Source organism: Trachypithecus francoisi, unplaced genomic scaffold, assembly GCF_009764315.1.
Source record: "Trachypithecus francoisi isolate TF-2019V2 unplaced genomic scaffold, Tfra_2.0 Lachesis_group8, whole genome shotgun sequence".
NCBI classification, from domain to species: Eukaryota; Metazoa; Chordata; class Mammalia; order Primates; family Cercopithecidae; genus Trachypithecus; species Trachypithecus francoisi.
In genome coordinates, this window is record NW_022681473.1 from 18,622,519 (window position 1) to 18,641,310 (window position 18,792).

Sequence of the window (18,792 nt, forward strand, 5' to 3'; positions counted from 1 at the left end):
AACAAACATGCATTTCTCTTTATTTCTATTCTGACTTGTTGTTCCAGAAAGGACTTCAAGATCATGCATGGCTTTGTACACGTGACTACTGATATGCATGTAAGTGGTGCTCTCTCTGAAGAAGGCATGGTGTTGGGGGCTGGATTTCAGGCCCTGGGCTGCAGCCCCAGAGAGAAGATCATGATATTGTGGGTGGGACGCAGAATCCAGAATGTAGGCTGATGAGTAAGAATTCCAGAAAGTTCAAGTTGGCAGGGACCTTGGAGATTCCTTGGTCTACATCCCAGCTGATGCCTCGAGTGAGAGGGGACTGTGGTGCAGAGAGCTCACTGTTGACAATGCCAGCTCCTGTGCCTTCTACTAGGGGTTATGGCCTCACCTGTGTGGGCTTCAGGGTCTGGCAGGCCAAATTTGGAAGGCAGGTCAGTTGCTTCTAACTGCATGATTTTGGGCAAACTGCTTAATCCCTTGAGCCTCAGTTTCCCTTTCTGAAGCCTCCTCGCCTCTGGCTGCTGCTGCTGTCACTCCTTTGGCAAGGCCTGAGGAGTCTCAGAACCAGTCTTGGAGACGGTCTCAAAAGATCCTGCATATTTGCCACCAACCCTTGATCCCATGGGTCTGTGGTAGGGCAGAGAGGGGCTGACTTTTCTTGCCTTCGGCCGCCTACAGTTTGAGCAAGTGAGCCGTGTGGCCAGCAGGGGGCAGGGCCAGCCACGTTCCCATCTAGGGATTTTAAGATGCTGCTCATCCTGTGGAATCCTAGGGCTAGAGGCACCTTAGGGGGTTCATGAGCCCATTTTACAGAGGAGGACATGCAATGTGCCCAGAACACAAAGGAGGCACCGAGTTGGGACTCAGGCAGGGCCTCGGCTGGGAGCCAGGGGTCTGGGGTTCACATTCCCAGAGGGGTCTTGGGTTTATAGCTGAATGCTGTCACCTACACATTCGTGGAGGTGGGAGTTCAGCCTGAGAGTGTGGGTTAAAAATATTAATCTCATAAATGTAAACAATTGGAATATAGCACACTTTTTTTTTTTTTTGTAATTTCCATTTTGGTCTTTTTTAAAAATCCTGAAGCTTTGAGAAAAGTCATCGGCCTGGGCTGTCTCTACCTCTGAGACCCTGGACTCAGGGTCTACCTCTGGACTGGGCTCCTGATGCCAGCCCTGCCTGGAGCCCTGCAAGTTGTCTTTTTCTGCACAGGCGAGAGCCTTTGTTACTCCAAGGGGGCTGTGGCTTGTACCCGTTGCAGGATGGTGAAGGGGCAGCCAGTGGAGTCGCCGGAGGCCGGGGCTGGGCTGAGGCTCCCCACCCTCAGCCCTGAGGCTCCTGTCTTCCTGTTCACAGAGCCCCGGGGCACAGGGCTTTGGGCAACTCTTCCCGCAGACCCACCAGCCCTCCTCCCTCCCTCAGCCCCTGCAAACCGTCCCCAGGCTCACCTGGTGGGGGATGGGCAGCCTGGACAAGGGGCTGAGGCCCAGCAGCGGGGTGGTGGCCATGGCGGCCGCGGCAGCCATGGCCGATGGGGCAGCCAGAGGGTCCACGGGCAGCTCCGGGCTCTGCTCCTGCTTCACCATGATGGAGCACAGTTTGTGTCCCAGCGCCCACGCTCCATGCTCCACGTCTAGGGGAAGGGGAAAGGCTCAGGGGACTCCAGGGCAGAGGTCTCAGCCCCCTGCCTGCCCCCTGGGAGCTGCTGTAGGCTGAAGAGAGCTGTTAGGGTATACCAGGGGCAGGCGGGAAAGAGGGTGGTTGTGAGGTGAGGGGGAGTTGTCTGGGGCCAGAAGAGGTGAGGACATCCTCTTCATTCAGCAGCTTACAGAATGAGCTTGGGCACCAGATTCACAGTCCTCTTGATTGGCTGTGTGACCTTAGGCTAGTTGCTTAACCTCTCTGAGCCTGAGCTGCTTCATCTGTAAAATGGGGAAAGAACCTAATAGAGAATTCTGAGGCTTAAGTAGTATAATGTACATGAGACACTTAACACTGGTGAGAAGTAAATGTTCAGGTTGGGCACTTGGCTCACTCCTGTAATCCCAACACTTTGGGAAGTCAAGACAGGCAGATCGCTTGAGCCCAGGAATTCGTAACCAGCCTGGGAACCATGGCAAAATCCCGTCTCTACAAAAAATACACACACACAAAATTAGCTGGGTGTGGTGGTGTGTGCCTATAATCCCAGCTACACAGGAGGCTGAGGTGGGAGAATCACTTGAGCAGCCAGGTGATTGTACTCCAGTTCTTTGTCTGTACTCCGGTTCTTTCAGAGGCCAAGGCAGGCAGATTGCTTGAGTCCAGGAGATCGAGACCAGCCTGGACAACATGGTGAAAGCCCGTCTCTACTAAAAATACAAAAATTAGCCAGTTGTGGCGGCACGTGCCTGTAGTCCCAGCTACTCGGGAGGCTGAGGCAGGAGAATCGCTTGAACCCGGGAGGCAGAGGTTGCAGTGAGCTGAGATCGTGCAACTGTACCCCAGCCTGGGCACAGAGTGAGACTCTGTCTCAAAACAAAAACAAAAACAAAAACAAAAACAGAGAGAATTGCTTGGGAGGCGGAGGTTGCAGTGAGCCAAGATTGCGCTACTGTACTCCAGCCTAGACAGAATGAGACTCTGTCTCGGAAAAAAAAAAAAAAAGAATAAGTGTTCAATAAATACAAGCCAGTGTTAAAATACAACTATTGTTATTTAGTGAACATTTGCTGAGCACTGTGCTAGGTGCTGGGGATATAGGAAGAGTCACAAGCAGTTTAGCAAAGTTGGAATGCAAAGGGGAGTGGAAGATGGGGTCAGAGAGGCTAGTGGAGGTGACTTGGCCTTGGAGGCTGGGTTAGTTCAGATATGTGACTTTATCCTAAAGCAAATGGGGAGCCACTGAAGAGTTTTGCATGTGCTCAAATTTGTAATTTTTTTTAGGTTTTTTTTTTACTGAGATAGGATCTCACTCATTCGCCCAGGCTGGAGTGCAGTGGTGCCATCATGAGTCACTGCAGTCTTGACCTTCCTAGCTCAATTGATTCTCCCGCCTCAGCCTCCTAAGTAACTGGGACTACAGGCACATGCCATCATGCCCAACTAATTTTTGTATTTCTTTGTAGAGATGAGGTCTCCTGATGTTGCCCAGGCTGGTCTCGAACTCCTGAGCTCAAGTGATCCACCCGCCTCAGCCTCCTGAAGGGCTGGGATTACAGGTGTGAGCCATTGCACCTGGCCCAAATTTGAAATTTTAAGAAAGATTATGGCTGGGTGCGGTAGTTCACGCCTGTAATCCCAGCTTTGGGAGGCTGAGGCAGGAGGATCGCTTGAGCCCAAGAGTTCAAGGTTGCAATGAACTATGATCAGACCACTGCACTCCAGCTGGGTGACAGAGCAAGACCCTGTCTCTAAAATTAAATCAATTAAAAAATATGGCCGGGCATGGTGGCTCAGGCCTGTAATCCCAGCACTTTGGGAGGCCGAGACGGATGGATCATGAGGTCAGGAGATTGAGACCATCCTGGCTAACAAGGTGAAACTCTGTCTCTACTAAAAATACAAAAAATTAGCTGGGTGTGGTGGCGGGTGCCTGTAGTTCCAGCTACTCGGGAGGCTGAGTCAGGAGAATGGCGTGAATCTGGAAGGTGGAGCTTACAGTGGGCTGAGATCACACCACTGCAATCTAGCCTGGGCGACAGAGTGAGACTCCATCTCAAAAACAAACAAACAAACAAAAATATATATGTGTGTGTGTGTGTGTGTGTGTATATATGTGTGTATATATATATATATAATCACTCTGCCCTCCTGTGGGGACTGGACTGGCTACAGGCAAGATGGAGGCAGGGAGAACTGCAAGAGGTGTTGAAATCAGCCAGGAGAGAGAAGGGGAGGCCTGAGCAAAGGCAGTGACAGTTGTGATGGAGAGGAGGGAACAGATTTAGAAGGAAGCGTCCACAGGACCTGGTGACTGGGGGTATGTGGTGGGCGGAGGGGGCGGCGGTGGGGAGGAGTGAGAGGTGAGGCTTAGATTTCCTGAGGAAGAATCCACCTCCTACCCACCTAGTGGGCCTCCTGGTTTCACCTGGGCAATAGGGCTGGCAGGCATCACCCCTTTTCCTGATGGATGCCCACATTCTTCCACCCTAAGTCAGCCCTGTTCACGGCGGCCCCACTGCCTGTCAGCCATTGAAGCATTGGGTAAGACAGGGGAGAGGGGAGGGGAGCCAACATTTGAGGTGGGGCTGGAGGGGACTCTGGACTTTGGGGCCTGCTGTGGCGAGGGAGAGGGAGTAGTGGCTGATTGGCCACCTTGGAGGCCAGGCCCCACCCTGCTGGGAGCCTGACTGCCCCAGCTCTGGGCCACAGGCTGCCCGTGGGCTCCAGGAATACCCACAGTCTTTCCAAATTACAGGGCTAGGCCACCGGCCTCCGGGAAGCTGCCCCCTGTAAAGGGCCCACAGACAAATTGCTTTAAAAATAGACTTGGGAGCCGGGTGTGGTGGCTCACTCCTGTAATCTCAGCAATTTGGGAGGCTGGGGCGGGAGGATCACTTGAGGCCAGGAGGTTGAGACTGTGGTGAGCCAAGATCGCAACACTGTACTCTAGCCTGGGTGACAGAATAAGACCCTGTCACCCTGTCCCCCCCAAAAATTAATAATAATAAAAAGAGTTGGGGTGGCTGAGGAGTTGCTGGGCTGACCTAAGAGGGGTGGATGTCCCTGCCCTAATGAGGTCTCGGGGGAGGTACAAAGGTTTGTCTTTGCCCCTGAGGGATCTCAAAGACCAACAGATGCAGCTCACACTTCTTGTGCTGAGCACAGCTCTAAGCCCTTGACACACATGAACTTCCATTTTTTTTTTTCTTTGAGATGGAGTTTTGCTCTTGTTGCCCAGGCTAGAGTGCAAAGGCGCAATCTCAGCTCACTGTAACCTCTGCCTCCCGGGTTCACTGATTCTCCTGCCTCAGCCTCCTGAGTAGCTGGGATTACAGTCATGAGCCACCACTCCCGGCTGATTTTGTACTTTTAGTAGAGACAGGGTTTCTCCATGTTGGTTAGGCTGGCCTTGAACTCCTGACCTCAGGTGATCCACCCTCCTGGGCCTCCCAAAGTGCTGGGATTACAGACGTGAACCACACGCCCGGGCACGTGAGCTTCTTTACTCCTCCCAACAACTCTCTGGGGGCAGGCACCATTGTTCTCCCCATTTAACAGGTGAGAAAATTAAGAAACTCACTCAAGACCGGGTCCGTTAGAGGGAAAAGAGAAATAAGATAAGAACACTGTTCATTGTTACAAGCACCCATAGTGTTTTCTTTTTGTTGTTGTTGTTTTTTCTTTTTGAGACAGGGTCTTGCTCTGTCGCCCAGGCTGGAGTGCAGTGGTGCCATCATAGCTCACTGCAGCCTTGACCTCTGGGGTTTAAGATATCCTCCTGCCTCAGGCTCTCAGGCAGCTGGGACTACAGGCATGTGCCACTATGCCTTGCTAATTTTTTAATTTTGTAGAGAAGGTGTTTTGCTATGTTGCCCAGGTTGGTCTCAAACTCCTGAGCTCAAGTAATCCTCCCACCTCGGCCTCCCAAAGTGCTGAGATTATAGGTGTGACTTAGCATGCCTGGCCCCTCCACATAGTATTCATAGGACTTCTATGTGCACAATGAAAATAGTCACTACTACTTATTATTATTATTATTAATTTTTGAGACAGAGTCTCACTCTGTCATCCAGGCTGGAGTACAGTATCACAATTTCGGCTCACTGCAACCTCCGCCTCCTGTGTTCAAGTGATTCTCCTGCCTCAGCCTCCTGAGCAACTGGGATTACAGGCGCACACCTCCGCTCCCAGCTAATTTTTGTATTTTTAGTAGAGACAGGATTTCACCTGTTTGCCAGGTTGGTCTTGAACTCTTGGACTCAAGCAATCCTCCTGCCTCGGCTTCCCAAAGTGCTGGGATTACAAGCATGAGCCACTGCACTTGGCTGCTGCTAATTATTGGTATATATATTATGTCCTGGGCACTTAGCAGGGTACTTTGTGTATATATTCTTTTAAGCCTGACCAGAACTCTCAAGGTATATATTGTTTTCATTTTATCATTGAGGAAACAGAGGCCCAGAGAGATTAGGTAACTTGCCCAAGATCACCCAGCGGCTGGTGGAGACACGGGGATGCACACAAATGCCCTTGTCGGTCCCAACCCAATAGCCCTGGCTGCCCTTCGTGACTGGCAAATGTGGTGGTGGCAAGGGTTTGCAGTTGAAAATCAGGGTGTGCTCTTATGTCTCTGTTCTGCATTTTACTGTGGGTGTGACCTAGACAACTGAGCTTTTGTGAAGTCTCAGTTTTCATTTTTTTCTTTGTTTTGAGATGGAATCTCGCTTTGTCGCCCTGGCTGGAGTGCAGTGGCACAATCTCAGCTCCCTGCAACTTCTGCCTCCCGGGTTCAAGCAGTTCTCCTGCCTCAGCCTCCTGAGGAATTGGAATTACAGGCGCACGCCACCACGCCTGGTGAATTTTTGTATTTTTAGTAGAGATGGGGTGTCACCATGTAATCTAGGATGGTCTCGATCTCCTGACCTCGTGATCCACCCGCCTCAGCCTCCCAAAGTGCTGGGATTACAGGCGTGAGCCATTGCACCTAGCCAAGTCTCAGCTTTCTTATCGGTCACATGGGGATTATGATGAACGTGATTACAACCTCACCTGTCAGTCATGAGAAATAAATGTGATAATTAACATGAAGGCAATCTGTAGACTGGACAGTGCTATAGAAATGTTTATTGTTATTTGCATTTGTAGATATAGATACTGAGGATTACAGAGGTTAAGCGGCATGTCTGTGATCACCCAGCCAAAAGTGACAGAGCCAGGATTTGAAACCACCTGTATTTGAGGAAATGCCCAAAGGGACCATTTCCTTTTGGAAGTGGGGCACAATGTGAGTCTTGAATGCTGATTACCTGAGTGGAAGAACTCAGGGTGCTCTTTGCCTTAAAGGATGGAGTTGGGGGAGAGGTGAGCTTTAGAGAATGCTACCTTCAGGAATAAAAGAGGGTACAGGAATCTCTCCCAAATAGCATCTCAGAGGACATCAAGTATGAGGAGGCGGGTGAAGTTCTAGAGTCTTGTCTACAGCTTATTATTATTATCATTGTTATTATTTTGAGACAAAGTCTCGCTCTGTCGCCCAGGCTGGAGTGCAGTGGTGCGATCTCAGCTCATGGCAGGTTCCGCCTCCCGGGTACATACCATTCTCCTGCCTCAGCCTCCTGAGTAGCTGGGATTGCAGGCATCTGCCACCACGCCTGGCTGATTTTTTTTTTTTTTTTTTTTTTTTGTATTTTTAGTAGAGACAGGGTTTCACTGTGTTAGCCAGGATGGTATTATTATTATTATTATTGAGACAAGAGTCTCGCTGTGTCACCCAGGCTGGAGTACAGTGGCTTGATCTCGACTCACTGCAACCTCTGCCTCCTGGGTTCAAGTGATTCTCCTGTCTCGTCCTCCGGAGTAGCTGGGATTACAGGCGTGCGCCACCACGCCTGGCTAATTTTTGTATTTTTAGTATAGACGGGGTTTCACCGTGTTGACCAGGCTGGTCTGGAACTCCTGACCTCAAATGATCCACCCACCTCAGCCTCCTAACATGCTGGGATTACAGGCGAGAGCCACCACACCCAGTCTTTTTTTTTTTTTTTTTTGAGAAGGAGTCTCACTCTGTTGCCTGGGCTGGAGTGCAATGGCACAATCTCAGCTCACTGCAACCTCCGCCTCCTGGGTTCAAGTGATTCTCCTGCCTCAGCCTTCCAAGTAGCTGGGATTACAGGCAGCATGTAATAGAGTCACCATGTGATGGAGGGCATCATGCTGGGGTAAATTTTGTATTTTTCTATAGACGGGGTTTTACCATGTTCGCCAGGCTGGTCTTGAACTCCTCACCTCAGGTGATCCACCCACCTCGGCCTCCCAGAGTGCTGGGATTACAGGCATGAGCAACTGCACCCAGCCAGTTATTATTATTACTGTTATTATTTTTTGAGAAGGAATCCTACTCTGTTGCCCAGGCTGGAATGCAGTGGTGCGATCTCGGCTCACTACACCTCCTCCACCCGGGTTCAAGCAGTTCTCATGCCTCAGTCTCTTACGTAGCCGGGATTACAGGAGCGCACCACCACACCTGGATAATTTTTTTTTTTTTTGGTTGAGACAGAGTCTTGCTCTGTCGCCCAGGCTGGAGTGCAGTGGCCAGATCTCAGCTCACTGCAAGCTCCACCTCCTGGGTTGACGCCATTCTCCTGCCTCAGCCTCCCGAGTAGCTGGGACTACAGGCGCCCGCCACCTCTCCCAGCTAGTTTTTTGTATTTTTTTAGTAGAGACCAGGTTTCACTGTGTTAGCCAGGATGGTCTCGATCTCCTGACCTCGTGATCCGCCCGTCTCGGCCTCCCAAAGTGCTGGGATTACAGGCTTGAGCCACCGTGCCCGGCCTTTTTTTTTTTTGAGATGGGGTTTCGCTCTTGTCACCCAGGCTAGAGTGCAATGGCGCGATCTTGGCTGGCTCATGGCAACCTCCGCCTCCTGGGTTCAAGCAATTCTCCTGCCTTAGCCTCCCAAGTAGCTGGGGTTACAGGCACCCACCCCCGTGCCAAGCTAGTTTTTGTATTTTCTTAGAGATGGGGTTTCACCATATGTTGGCCAGGCTGGTCTTGAACTCCTGACCTCAGGTGATCCACCTGCCTCGGCCTCCCAGTGTGCTGGGATTACAAGTGTGAGCCACTACGCCCGGCCCCACAGTTATTGTTGAATTATCCCTGTCTCCTCTAAGTCAGCAGTTTGCAAACCTGAGCATGCATGAGAATCACCTGGAAGGCTGGGCCCTACCCACAGGATTGTGATTCAGCAGGTTTGGTGGAACCCGAGAATCTGCATTTCTAACAGATTCCCAGGTGATGCTGCTGGTCTGGGAACCACACTTTGTGAACCACTGACTTAAGTCAACCAAAAAAACCCTTTTGAGAAGTGCTTCTCTGGCTTTGAATTGAGGGAGAACAGAAAGGCAGGGAGCAGCACCTCCTGAGGGGTTGGTGGTGGCTCCTCTTGGAGCCTCTGGGAGTCTCAGGCTACAGGCACACTCTCTTGTCACCCCAGAGCTTCCTCCCTCCTGGGCCTTTTGGGCCTGTGCTGTCCCCAGGTTCTTCCACCTCTTACCTTGGGTGGTGTCCTCCATCTTGATGGGCACAAGGGGGCTCTGGGGCGCTGAGTCGCCGCTCAGGGAGTAGCTGTGCTCTGCCTGGATGCCTGGCGTAGGGGAGTCCAGTTCCATGTCCAATAGAGGGCTCTTCTCATCCAGCACAGGGTCATCAAAGAAACTGCTGAACAGGTCGTTGGAGAAGTCCTCCATGTTCTCCGTGAAGTGGTCCAGGTGCTCAGGAAAGTGCTAGGGAAGGAGAAGGTGAGAGGAAGAGGGAATTCAGCTTTGCTTGGGGAGGGGGTGCAGGTGCTACTGTGGTGGTGCGACACCCACCACGGCCACCACTGTCACTGCGACCTCCCATTACTGTGCCCATTCCCATTAATACCAGCAACATCAGCAACCTCCCTACTACCAACATCACAACACCAACTCTCATCATTTCCATCACGACCATTACCACTGTCATCCCATTCTCTCTACCACAAGCTCCACCCTCACCATTGTTATCTGCAAGGGTGAGCTGCGGATGGGGTCAAAAACTCCCTGGACCTGGCAACAGGACACTGGGCTCTGTGACCTTGGTCAAATGACTTAAACTGCGTGAGTCAGTTTCTCAGTCCTTCTTACTTCCTTCATAGGCTGATGTGAGGACAAAGTAAGAGAATAATCGTGTGTCTACGCCAACAAGTTTGTTTTCCAAAGGCAATATTAGTGAATTTTGTGTGATCTTTTGCTGGAATGTGGGAAGAGAGTGATGCAGGGTGGTGGGATTCTTGAAGACTCCAGTCCCCTCAGCAGCACAGTCCCCATCTGTCCTCAAGACTTCAGGGTCTCTGTCCTTTCCCAAGTCATCCTTTATACAGAGAGGTTAGGCTCTGGAACCCTACTACTTAGGTTCGAATGGTGGCCTCCATCCTTCCAGCTATGACTCAGTGCTGTTTAAACTGTGGGTGGTGACTCATTAATGGGTTGTGAAATCAATTTAGTGGGTCACGACCAGAATTTTAAGTAAAAATAAAACAGAAAAAAAAAGGGTAGAAAATATCAGAGTGCACAGCACACAGTGGAGTTAAATACCTGGCAATTTAAAAACAAATCAGTTATGTGTGTGTGCGTGCTCGCACATGTGTGTACTTGGTAATGATGTAACATATATTTCTTAGAAACAAAAAAGTCTGAAAAATCTTGGTCTCCACAATCTTAGGAAGGTCAGTTAACCTCTCTGTTTCATTTTGTCCTCTGCACAGCTGGTAATATTAATAGTTCCTACCTGCTGAGATTGTCGTGAGGATTAAACAAGTTAATCCACGTACAGCCCTTAGAACAGTCCCTGGCACATAGTAATTACTCAGTAAACATTGCCTCTTATTGTTAATAAAGCACCCCAGTGGCTGACATATAGTAGGTTCTTATAAGTTATTTTTCTCTCTCTAAAGAATTATGAATGTCGAGACCATCCTGGCTAACATGGTGAAACCCCGTCTCTACTAAAAAATACAAAAAACTAGCCGGGCGAGGTGGCGGGTGCCTGTAGTCCCAGCTACTCGGGAGGCTGAGGCAGGAGAATGGCGTCAACCCGGGAGGCGGAGCTTGCAGTGAGCTGAGATCTGGCCACTGCACTCCAGCCCGGGCGACAGAGCGAGACTCCGTCTCAAAAAAAAAAAAAAAAAAAAGAATTATAAATGTGTAAAGAAATGTTTCTTTCTCTCTCTTTCTGTCTTGCTTGCGAGAGTCTCACTCTGTCACCCAGGCTGGATTACACTGGCATGATTTTGGCTCACTGCAACCTCCATCTCCCGGGTTCAAGCGATTTGCATGCGTCAGCCTCCCAAGCAGCTGGGACTACAGGCGCGCACCACCATGCCATGCCACGCCCAGCTAAATTTTTTGTATTTTCAGTAAAGATGGGGTTTCACCATGTTGGCTAAGCTGGTCTCAAACTCCTGGCCTCAAGTGATCTGTCCACGTCGGCCTTCGGAAGTGTTAGGATTACAGGCGTAAGCCACCGTGCCTGTCCAATAAATGTTTCTATTGTTTGTTCCTTATTTATTGAATGAATGAATTTGCTGGTGAGTCAGAAGAGATGGGGGATGGGGGGCTGCCTTATGTCCTGGAGCCCCACCTGCTGAGTGGTTAAAGGCTTGTGCCAGGGGGTTCCTTCAAGGTCTGGAGTTGTTGGCCCTTTCTGGCCTGGAATACTGGGAAACTGTCCCAATCTGGAAGGTAATGAGCAGAGAAGTCTTCTGTATGAGCATAAGGTTCAGGGCCACATGAGTCTGTCCGCATGGAGTAGGAGATGATCACGAGCTCTGGAGTCACATAGATGTGCTTTTGACTCCTAGCTCCACCACTTGCTGAGTTGCTTAACTTCTCCGTGCCTCAGTTTCCTTATCCGTAAGGGGAAAATAATAGTTCGTACCTCATAGTGTTGCCATGAGGATCTAAAATTGTGTTAGATTAGTACTCACCTCATAGGAGTATGAGGGTAAAATGAGTAAATACTGTACATACAAAACACAGAACAGTGCCTGCGAGTACTCAATCATCGTTAGTTATCGTCATCATGAAAAGTACAGCCCTTAAACTCTGTCCTTGAGCTGAGCTTGGGACCAATGGTGGGAGTTGCGAGGGGAATGTTTGGCCTTCCCCTCCAAACAAAGCCTGATGAGATATTCCAGGACAAAATGAGCTTAGAAGCCCCATTGGCAGGGGTACTCTCCCACTTCCCAGTTTGCCAGCAATCAGTCATCATCCTACATTTCTGTTGTGCTTTTAACCCAAAGTGCTCTTCTATGCATCATTTCATTTAATCTTCACAATTGTCCAATGAGACAAGACAAATGCATATTGGCATTTGACAGAGAGAGAAACTGAGGCCCAGGGAGCTAATACAGCTAATACAGCAGGGAGGCGCCCACCATCCCTCACTGCCCCTTCTACAACTGCAGCAGACCCTCTCCGGTCCGGTTATTGCCCTGAGGTAGAGTTTGCACCCTGTTCACCTGCTGGCTTCCAGCACCTGGCTCATGATACTGGTGGAGGGACAGGGCCTTGTAACCCAGATGGCAATGCCATCAGCGTGTCAATTGTCCATCAATACCTGGAGTGAGGCAGTACCAGGAGGTCAGAGCTGAATGAGTTTCTAAGAATCACTGTGATCCCAGACAGAGGCCATTTACAGGGTATAGCCACCCCCCAACCACCCAGCCAGCCACAGCCAGGGCTGCGCTAGCCACACCCTCCGCAGAGCCCGGGCCTGCCGGCTGGGGGCGCTTCCCTCAGTTCTCTCCCTTAGGGTCTCTCAAAGGCCTGGTGTTGGGCCCAGTGGGAGGGGGCTGTGAACAGAGGGAGCCGGTGAGTCAGCCGCTAAGGTATTTCTCCAGCAGCTGCTTCTCAGGAGATAAGGGTTTGCCAAACCCCTTCCTGGGGCCTGGGAGAGGAGAGATGCTTCCTCCGATCTGGGCTGGATTCCCTGAAGGCCTTGGCTCAGGCAGATGACCCAGGTTCTTCCCAGAGACCCTTTTAGGGTGCCCACAGGAAACTGCTTAGAGAGCTCAGCTGGCCCCAATGTGTGAGCAGCCCCCACCCCACCTGCTAGAAACAGCAGCCAAAACCCAGCAGGATGGAGCTTCCAGAGCAGCGGGAGCCAAGTGGAAGGGGAGGGCGGCCAAGGGGCAGGCGGGGTGGGGGTGGAGGACACTCCGACGCCCAGGCCCTTTTTGCGCCGGGCTTCTTCAGGTGCTGGGTGGACAGTGCGCGCGTCCCATCACCCCTCGGCCCACCTCGCCCTCCTGGGAGCACTGCCATCAGGGATTCCTCTAGAGAGCTCTGCGGCCCTAGTTCCGTCTGATGCCTGGCTTCTCATGGCGGCCCAGTTAGGGTTGGTTTCTATCATTAAGTTAGAGGCAGAAGGGACCGGAGAAAGCTCCTCCACGGTCCCCGTCCCCCGCTCCCCGCCTCGCTCCATCCCTTCTATTTCTCAGCAGAGAAAACTCCAGTCCAGAGAGGGAAATGCAGCTACCCAGGACGCACAGTGAGTGAGCTGGTGATGTCCAGGGCTGCAAAGTGAGCTGGTGAAGTCCACGGCTGCCCTGGCGCGTGCGGGACCTTCTGGTCCTCTCACTCTTTCCACCGCAGCCACTTGGCCCCATCCCTGGAAAGCCCATTCTGGAGACCTCAGCCCTCCTCCGCTCCAGCACGCCCCCTCGTCCCCTCTACCCGCAACCACACCCAGCCCTCCCTCCACTTCACACACAAAAGTTCAGGTTTAGCTTGTCCGATGGAAATCTGGGAGCAAGAGGAAGGGGTCGGTGGCCGGGAGTCCACGAACGTCAGGGGAGCCATGTGTCAACGCTTTGAGGGCGACAGAGTTCTGCAGGGGGTGAGCGTCCCATAGGGGTGCCTTTCCAGGCAACGGGGGTGGGAAGCCGGCGAAGGAAATATTATGATTTGTTTCCCTCCTCGTTAAAGACTTTTTCCTATAGTCGTGCCAATATAAGCTCCTTTCCGGCTGCCACGCGCAGCCGGCGCCGGCTTCCCTCTCTTGGAGGAGAGGTTCCCGAGCTCTCCGGCTCGCAGACCCGCGTACCCCTCCTCTCGGCTGCACTCCCTCTTGGAGTCCGGCCTCAGCCGCCCGCCGTTTACATTTTAGAGAAGGATCCGGGTGCCGCGGTCCTGGAGTGGCCCACAAAGGGTTAACCCGGGAACACCCGGGGCCGCCCCTCGCCGGAATCCTTCCTGCTCATTGGTGGGAGCCGCAGAGCTCCTGGCCAATGGCGGAAGGCTGCGAGCAGCCGCCCGTGGCGGCGTGGAGGGCACGGGAGGAGTGCAGGGCTCGCGCGGAGGAGGGTCCCAGCCTGAGCCGACGGCCCGCGGCTGTGAGAGCGCAGGGTGCACTGGCTCGGGCCTGCATGGGACCCCTTCTGCGTCTGGGGCCGAAGCACAAATGGCCTGGCCGTCTCACGGTGTCCTAAACCCCTCATCAGTAGTATGGCCCCGCCCCCACCCCCGCGGGGAGAAGTGGAGACCGAGGGTCTCCCCGACCTCCCCTAGTCAAAGGGCGGGCCGGGCCTTAAATCCCCTTGCAGCTCCATCTCGAATTGCCCTACCGTGGGGCGCTTTGGTGGTTCTCTGTCTCTGGTGGCGGCAGAGGGGACTCTCCTGGGGCAGTAATCGTACCGGCTCTAGCCTTGTTTTCCCCCCCTCCCTAAATTCCTTCCCTAAGGTCAGTGCAGAGACAGGGTAAAGCTCTAGAGGCGCAGCTGCCTGCTGGGGTTGGTGTAGGAGAAGGGTCTCCCTAACCAGAAGCAGCCTCAGCGCGCCCCCTTCCCTCAGGCCCCTGGCTCCTTGGCGCCTGCACCCCCATTCCTAACTTCTGCCCCTCCCCCAGCCCAAGCTGGTTCAGTCTGTGCTTGGGGAAAGGAGGGAGGAGACCGGAGCGGGTCCAGGCTGAGCTGTGGGATAAGGGGTGGGGGGGAATCCTGAGCCCGGACATTCCTTCCGAGAGAGTGAGAGCTAGGGAGAGATGGGAGGAGAGGCCTCTCACATTTCCCCCTTTCTTTCCCCCCCGCAGGCTGGGACCCACAGACCTCCCCCCCCACACCCCAACACACACTGACCCATACATTCCCGGACGGTTACTTGCCTCGTGGTCACTAGAAAGTTGTCCCCATTTCAAGCTGAAGGGCCTTCAGTCTGAGTCACTGCTGTGCCTGGGGGGCGGGGGGGCAGTGAGAGCAGGGAGAGGAGGTGGGCCCTTTGGGTCCCCCGTTGTCAGCAGACCCACCCTGTCCTTAAGCATTGCCATCCGGTATTTGGGGGTCCTAAAAGACCCAGGCCTTGCCCTCCCAGAGCGAAAGCCACCCTGTGAAGGAGAAAATGCACTGAACTGAAACTCTGGAGGCCCTAATTCAAGACCCAGGTCTGCTCTGAGACCTGGGCAGTGGCAGGTGTCTCCTCTCCTGGCCTCGGTTTCCTCATCTGTTACAGTCTGTGCCTGTATGGAAGCGCGATTGGGAGGGGCCTAGAAAAGTGAATTAGTCTTCAGAACGTGGGCCTTTTTCCTCTGCCCTGGCCTTTTGGGGACTGGATGGTGAGAAAACAGTTCTCCTGGTCCCTGGAGCCAGTCCCTCCCAGAGTCTTCCTGGCAGAGTATGGGGGTTAAGGGAGCACGTTGTTCCAGCCTCCAACCTCACTCTCAGCCCCCAGTCCCCACAGGCCTAAGGAAGGCGGCTGCTGAAGTTTCATATTTTCCCCTACCCAACTGTTCACCACAGAGCACAAGTCCAAATAAGCAGAAATAGTTGTGTGTGTGTGTGTGTGCATGCACGCATGTGCACATGCTACACAGATGTGGGCTGAGGGGTTCCTTTGTACACGGGGAGACACCACATCTCCGACACCACGTAGTGAAAAGTACACCCATCGACACATTCAGACAGTTCCATGTGCAGCCTTGTACAAGCGCTATCACACATACACCCTCACAGAGTCACATAGGCTGACACTGTCAGGTGTGAATGCAAACTCAACAAGACACACTCGTCAGATGTGATCAGTGATTCACACCCCTACGCTCACACACATGCGAAGTCACCCCAGACACAGGATCACACAGACATGGTCACGCATACTCGCTGTCACACACACACCATCTCACATGACCGCAGAACTAAATGTTGGTGTCGCCAAGCCAGCAACTCAGTGCCTGAGATGACTGAGTCATGTGAACACCAGTGAGGGAGATTTGGGAGCCCCAGGCTTGCATGGGGCTGGGACAGTGAGGGCTGGGACTGAAGAAAGCGCCAACATGGGGACTGAGCTTTTCGTTGCCAGTGTGTGCTGGAGAAAGGAAGGAAAGAGGAATTAGCAGGCTGGTGCCAGCCACAGGCTACTTCGAGGCAGAGCAGAGTCCCGGGGAGGGTGTGTATTCTCTGCAGTCCCCTAGCCCTGTTAGTCTGGCCCTTCCATTGCCCCTCCTGACACTGGTAACCTTGCTGTGGTCAGGCCATAGCTTCCTCAGTTTCCCAGCCAGCCTCTGGCAGCTTCTCACCAGGCGGCCCATGCGCTGTGGCCCAACCCTGGGGCGGGCACCAGGCACTGTCTGGGCAGGAGGAAGCGATGGCAGCGAGTGCCGCCGCCCAGGGCTGGGATTAGCTCTGTCTGGCACTTCCGAGGGCACAGCAGCCTACGATCTGGCTGCTGGAGACGCTGGTCTATAGGCAGGGGAACCCTGCAGGACAGCTTAGGACACTGGAAACCGAGTGCCAGGGTTGGTGCCAGGGGCCTCTGGAGAATAAGGGCATCTAGTCACATTCATTTATTCATCATTCATGCATTCATTCAGTATTTACTCAGCACCTACTGGGTGCCCAGCTTTGTGGATACAGAGATGAACAAGATCCAATTCCTGCTCTTAAAAGACTTTCTGACCAATGGTGTGACTATGAAGGTAAGTCCAAGCCTCGAACTCTGATCCCTCTCCAGAGCATCCTCCACGTTACATCAAGAGAGATCTTCTAGGCCAGACAAGGGGGCTCACACTTGTAATCCTACCACTTTGGAAGGCCAAGGTGGGAAGATTGCCTGAGGCCAGGAGTTTGAGGCCAGCCTGGGCAATATAGCGAGATCCCATCTCCACACACAAAAAATTAAAAAATATTAGCCAGGTGTGGTGGGTAATCCCAGTCACTCAGGGAGCTGAGGTAGGAGGATTACTTGAGCCCAGAAGTTTGAGGCTGCAGTGAGCTATGATTACACTGTTACACTCCAGCCAGGGCAACAGAGCAAGACCCTGTCTCTAAAAAAAGGATCTTCTAAAACTTAGAAGTCACTATGTCATTTCTCTGCTCCATCGATGAGGAACTTGTACTCTATCCCAAGGGTACTCTATCCTAAGGGTAGTAGGGAGCCATCAATGAATATGGCTTCCTTCTACTCTTAGGATAGAGTGCAAGTTCCTTGATGTAGCTTCAAATGATCCAGCCGTATTGCCTATATGTCTTGCTGTGTCCAATTCTTGTCCGAATCTGCAAAGCCTGGCATTGGTCCCAGCACACAGTGGGTGCTCAGGCGTTTGCTGAGTGACTGACCGACTGGATAAGTGTGTGAATGAAGGAGTGTGTCAGACAGCTTATGGACTCAGGCCCTGTTTTCTGCAGCAGAGAGCCGCCAGGAATGACCGTCCCGAATCTTGCTCTGATGCCAGCTTGCTTCTGCTCCAGGCAGAGTTTCCATGTGTTTGGACTCCTTCCCTCGGCTCCTCCCTAGTGGGGCCTCTGTACCCATTCTCCGGGTTGTTCTTCCTTCCCCAAGCCTTTCTATTCTTAAGCCCTAGCCAGACCAGGTACCTGGGAAGCACAGACTCCACTCAGTGCTGGACTTGCTGTCCCCCCCCAGACCCAGTCAGGCCTAAGGGTATAAACAGAACACAGTGGCCAACCTGTCAGGGCTGCTCTCCCGGCCTCTGGCCAGCTGAAGGCCCTCCTCGCCTGGAGCCTACCGCCTCGCTCTGGCTGGAATTCCCTTGGCCTCCCCTCTCCTCAGTGTACTCAGCATTCGGCCTCTGACATCCTCAGCGGTCCTGGCCTGTCTGAGTTGTCCTCAGGTTTTATTTTTGGAAGGAGTGGTATTCTCTCTCCTTATTTACTTTCTTCTTTCAGGGAAGGTGTGGGACCCCGGGGCTCAGCTGGGGATTAGGCTAATGACTCCAGTCCCTGGGGTCTGGAGCTCTCTGGGCCTCCATGGGAGGGGACCACCAAAGACTCCTGACCCACCCGATGCTTCAAAGCCAGCTGTCTCTGCCTTCTTTCCCCCACCCAGTAGGTGACTAATGCCTGCCCTTGCCCTTCTTGAAGAGCCCCGCAATGGCCAAAAGAAATCATTACAATTTTCGAGCAGAAACGAATTTTGGCATCAGTAAGTCCACCCCTCTTATGTGCAGAGGCAAAGCAGTTCAATGGTTATGAGCAAGGGAGTCAGACAGACGTGGTTCTAATCCTGGTTCTCCTACACACTGTGCAGGCTTTGGACAAGTTACTTAACCTCTCTAAGCCTCAGTCCTGAGTATAAAATGGGAACATTCATACCCACCCCACCAGGTTGCTGTGAGGATTAGATGAGATAACAATTGTAAAGTGCTTTATAGAATGCAGGACATATAGGAGGAAGGCTCTCATTAAATGTAGCTGTTATTATTACAGATGAGGAAAACCAAGAGCTGGGGATGGGAGTACACTTGCCCAGGGTCACACAGCCCAAGGTAAGCAGCCATTTCCAGAGTCATTCATTTGTCTCTCTCTCCCTTCCAAGGAGGAGAGAAGGGCTGACACCAGCCCAAAGGCACACTTTTCCTTGAGTCAGTCGGATGGGCAAACCACTGGGTCTTCAGTGCCTCCCTCCTACCCCTGTGTCCAGGCCCACCTCTGTGGCAGGCATTTCCTCCATTGCCCCAGGGGCCTCTTTCTTGCTCGCTGAGGGTCAGGGGTCAGTGAGACCCCAGTACTCAGCCCCAAATGGCCCCCAGGCCAGTGGGACTCTGAGGGGAGTGGGGAGTGCTGGGTCCTGACATCACAGAGCAGAGAAGCTAGAGCCACAGTCATGCAGGCCAGCTGGGGCCCTT

At 52.6% G+C, this 18,792-nt stretch overlaps 1 protein-coding gene across 1 annotated transcript in view; it reads right to left on the minus strand.

Moving 5' to 3' along the window:
• CREB3L1 (cAMP responsive element binding protein 3 like 1) overlaps positions 1 to 18,792 on the minus strand; it is a 44,990-nt gene that overhangs the window by 12,508 nt on the left and 13,690 nt on the right. The window contains exons 2-3 of the mRNA XM_033204198.1: positions 9,188 to 9,416; positions 1,440 to 1,624 (exon numbers count right to left, since the gene is read on the minus strand). Of these exons, the coding sequence (XP_033060089.1) occupies positions 1,440 to 1,624; positions 9,188 to 9,416 (414 nt within the window). The remainder of the gene's footprint in view (positions 1 to 1,439; positions 1,625 to 9,187; positions 9,417 to 18,792) is intronic.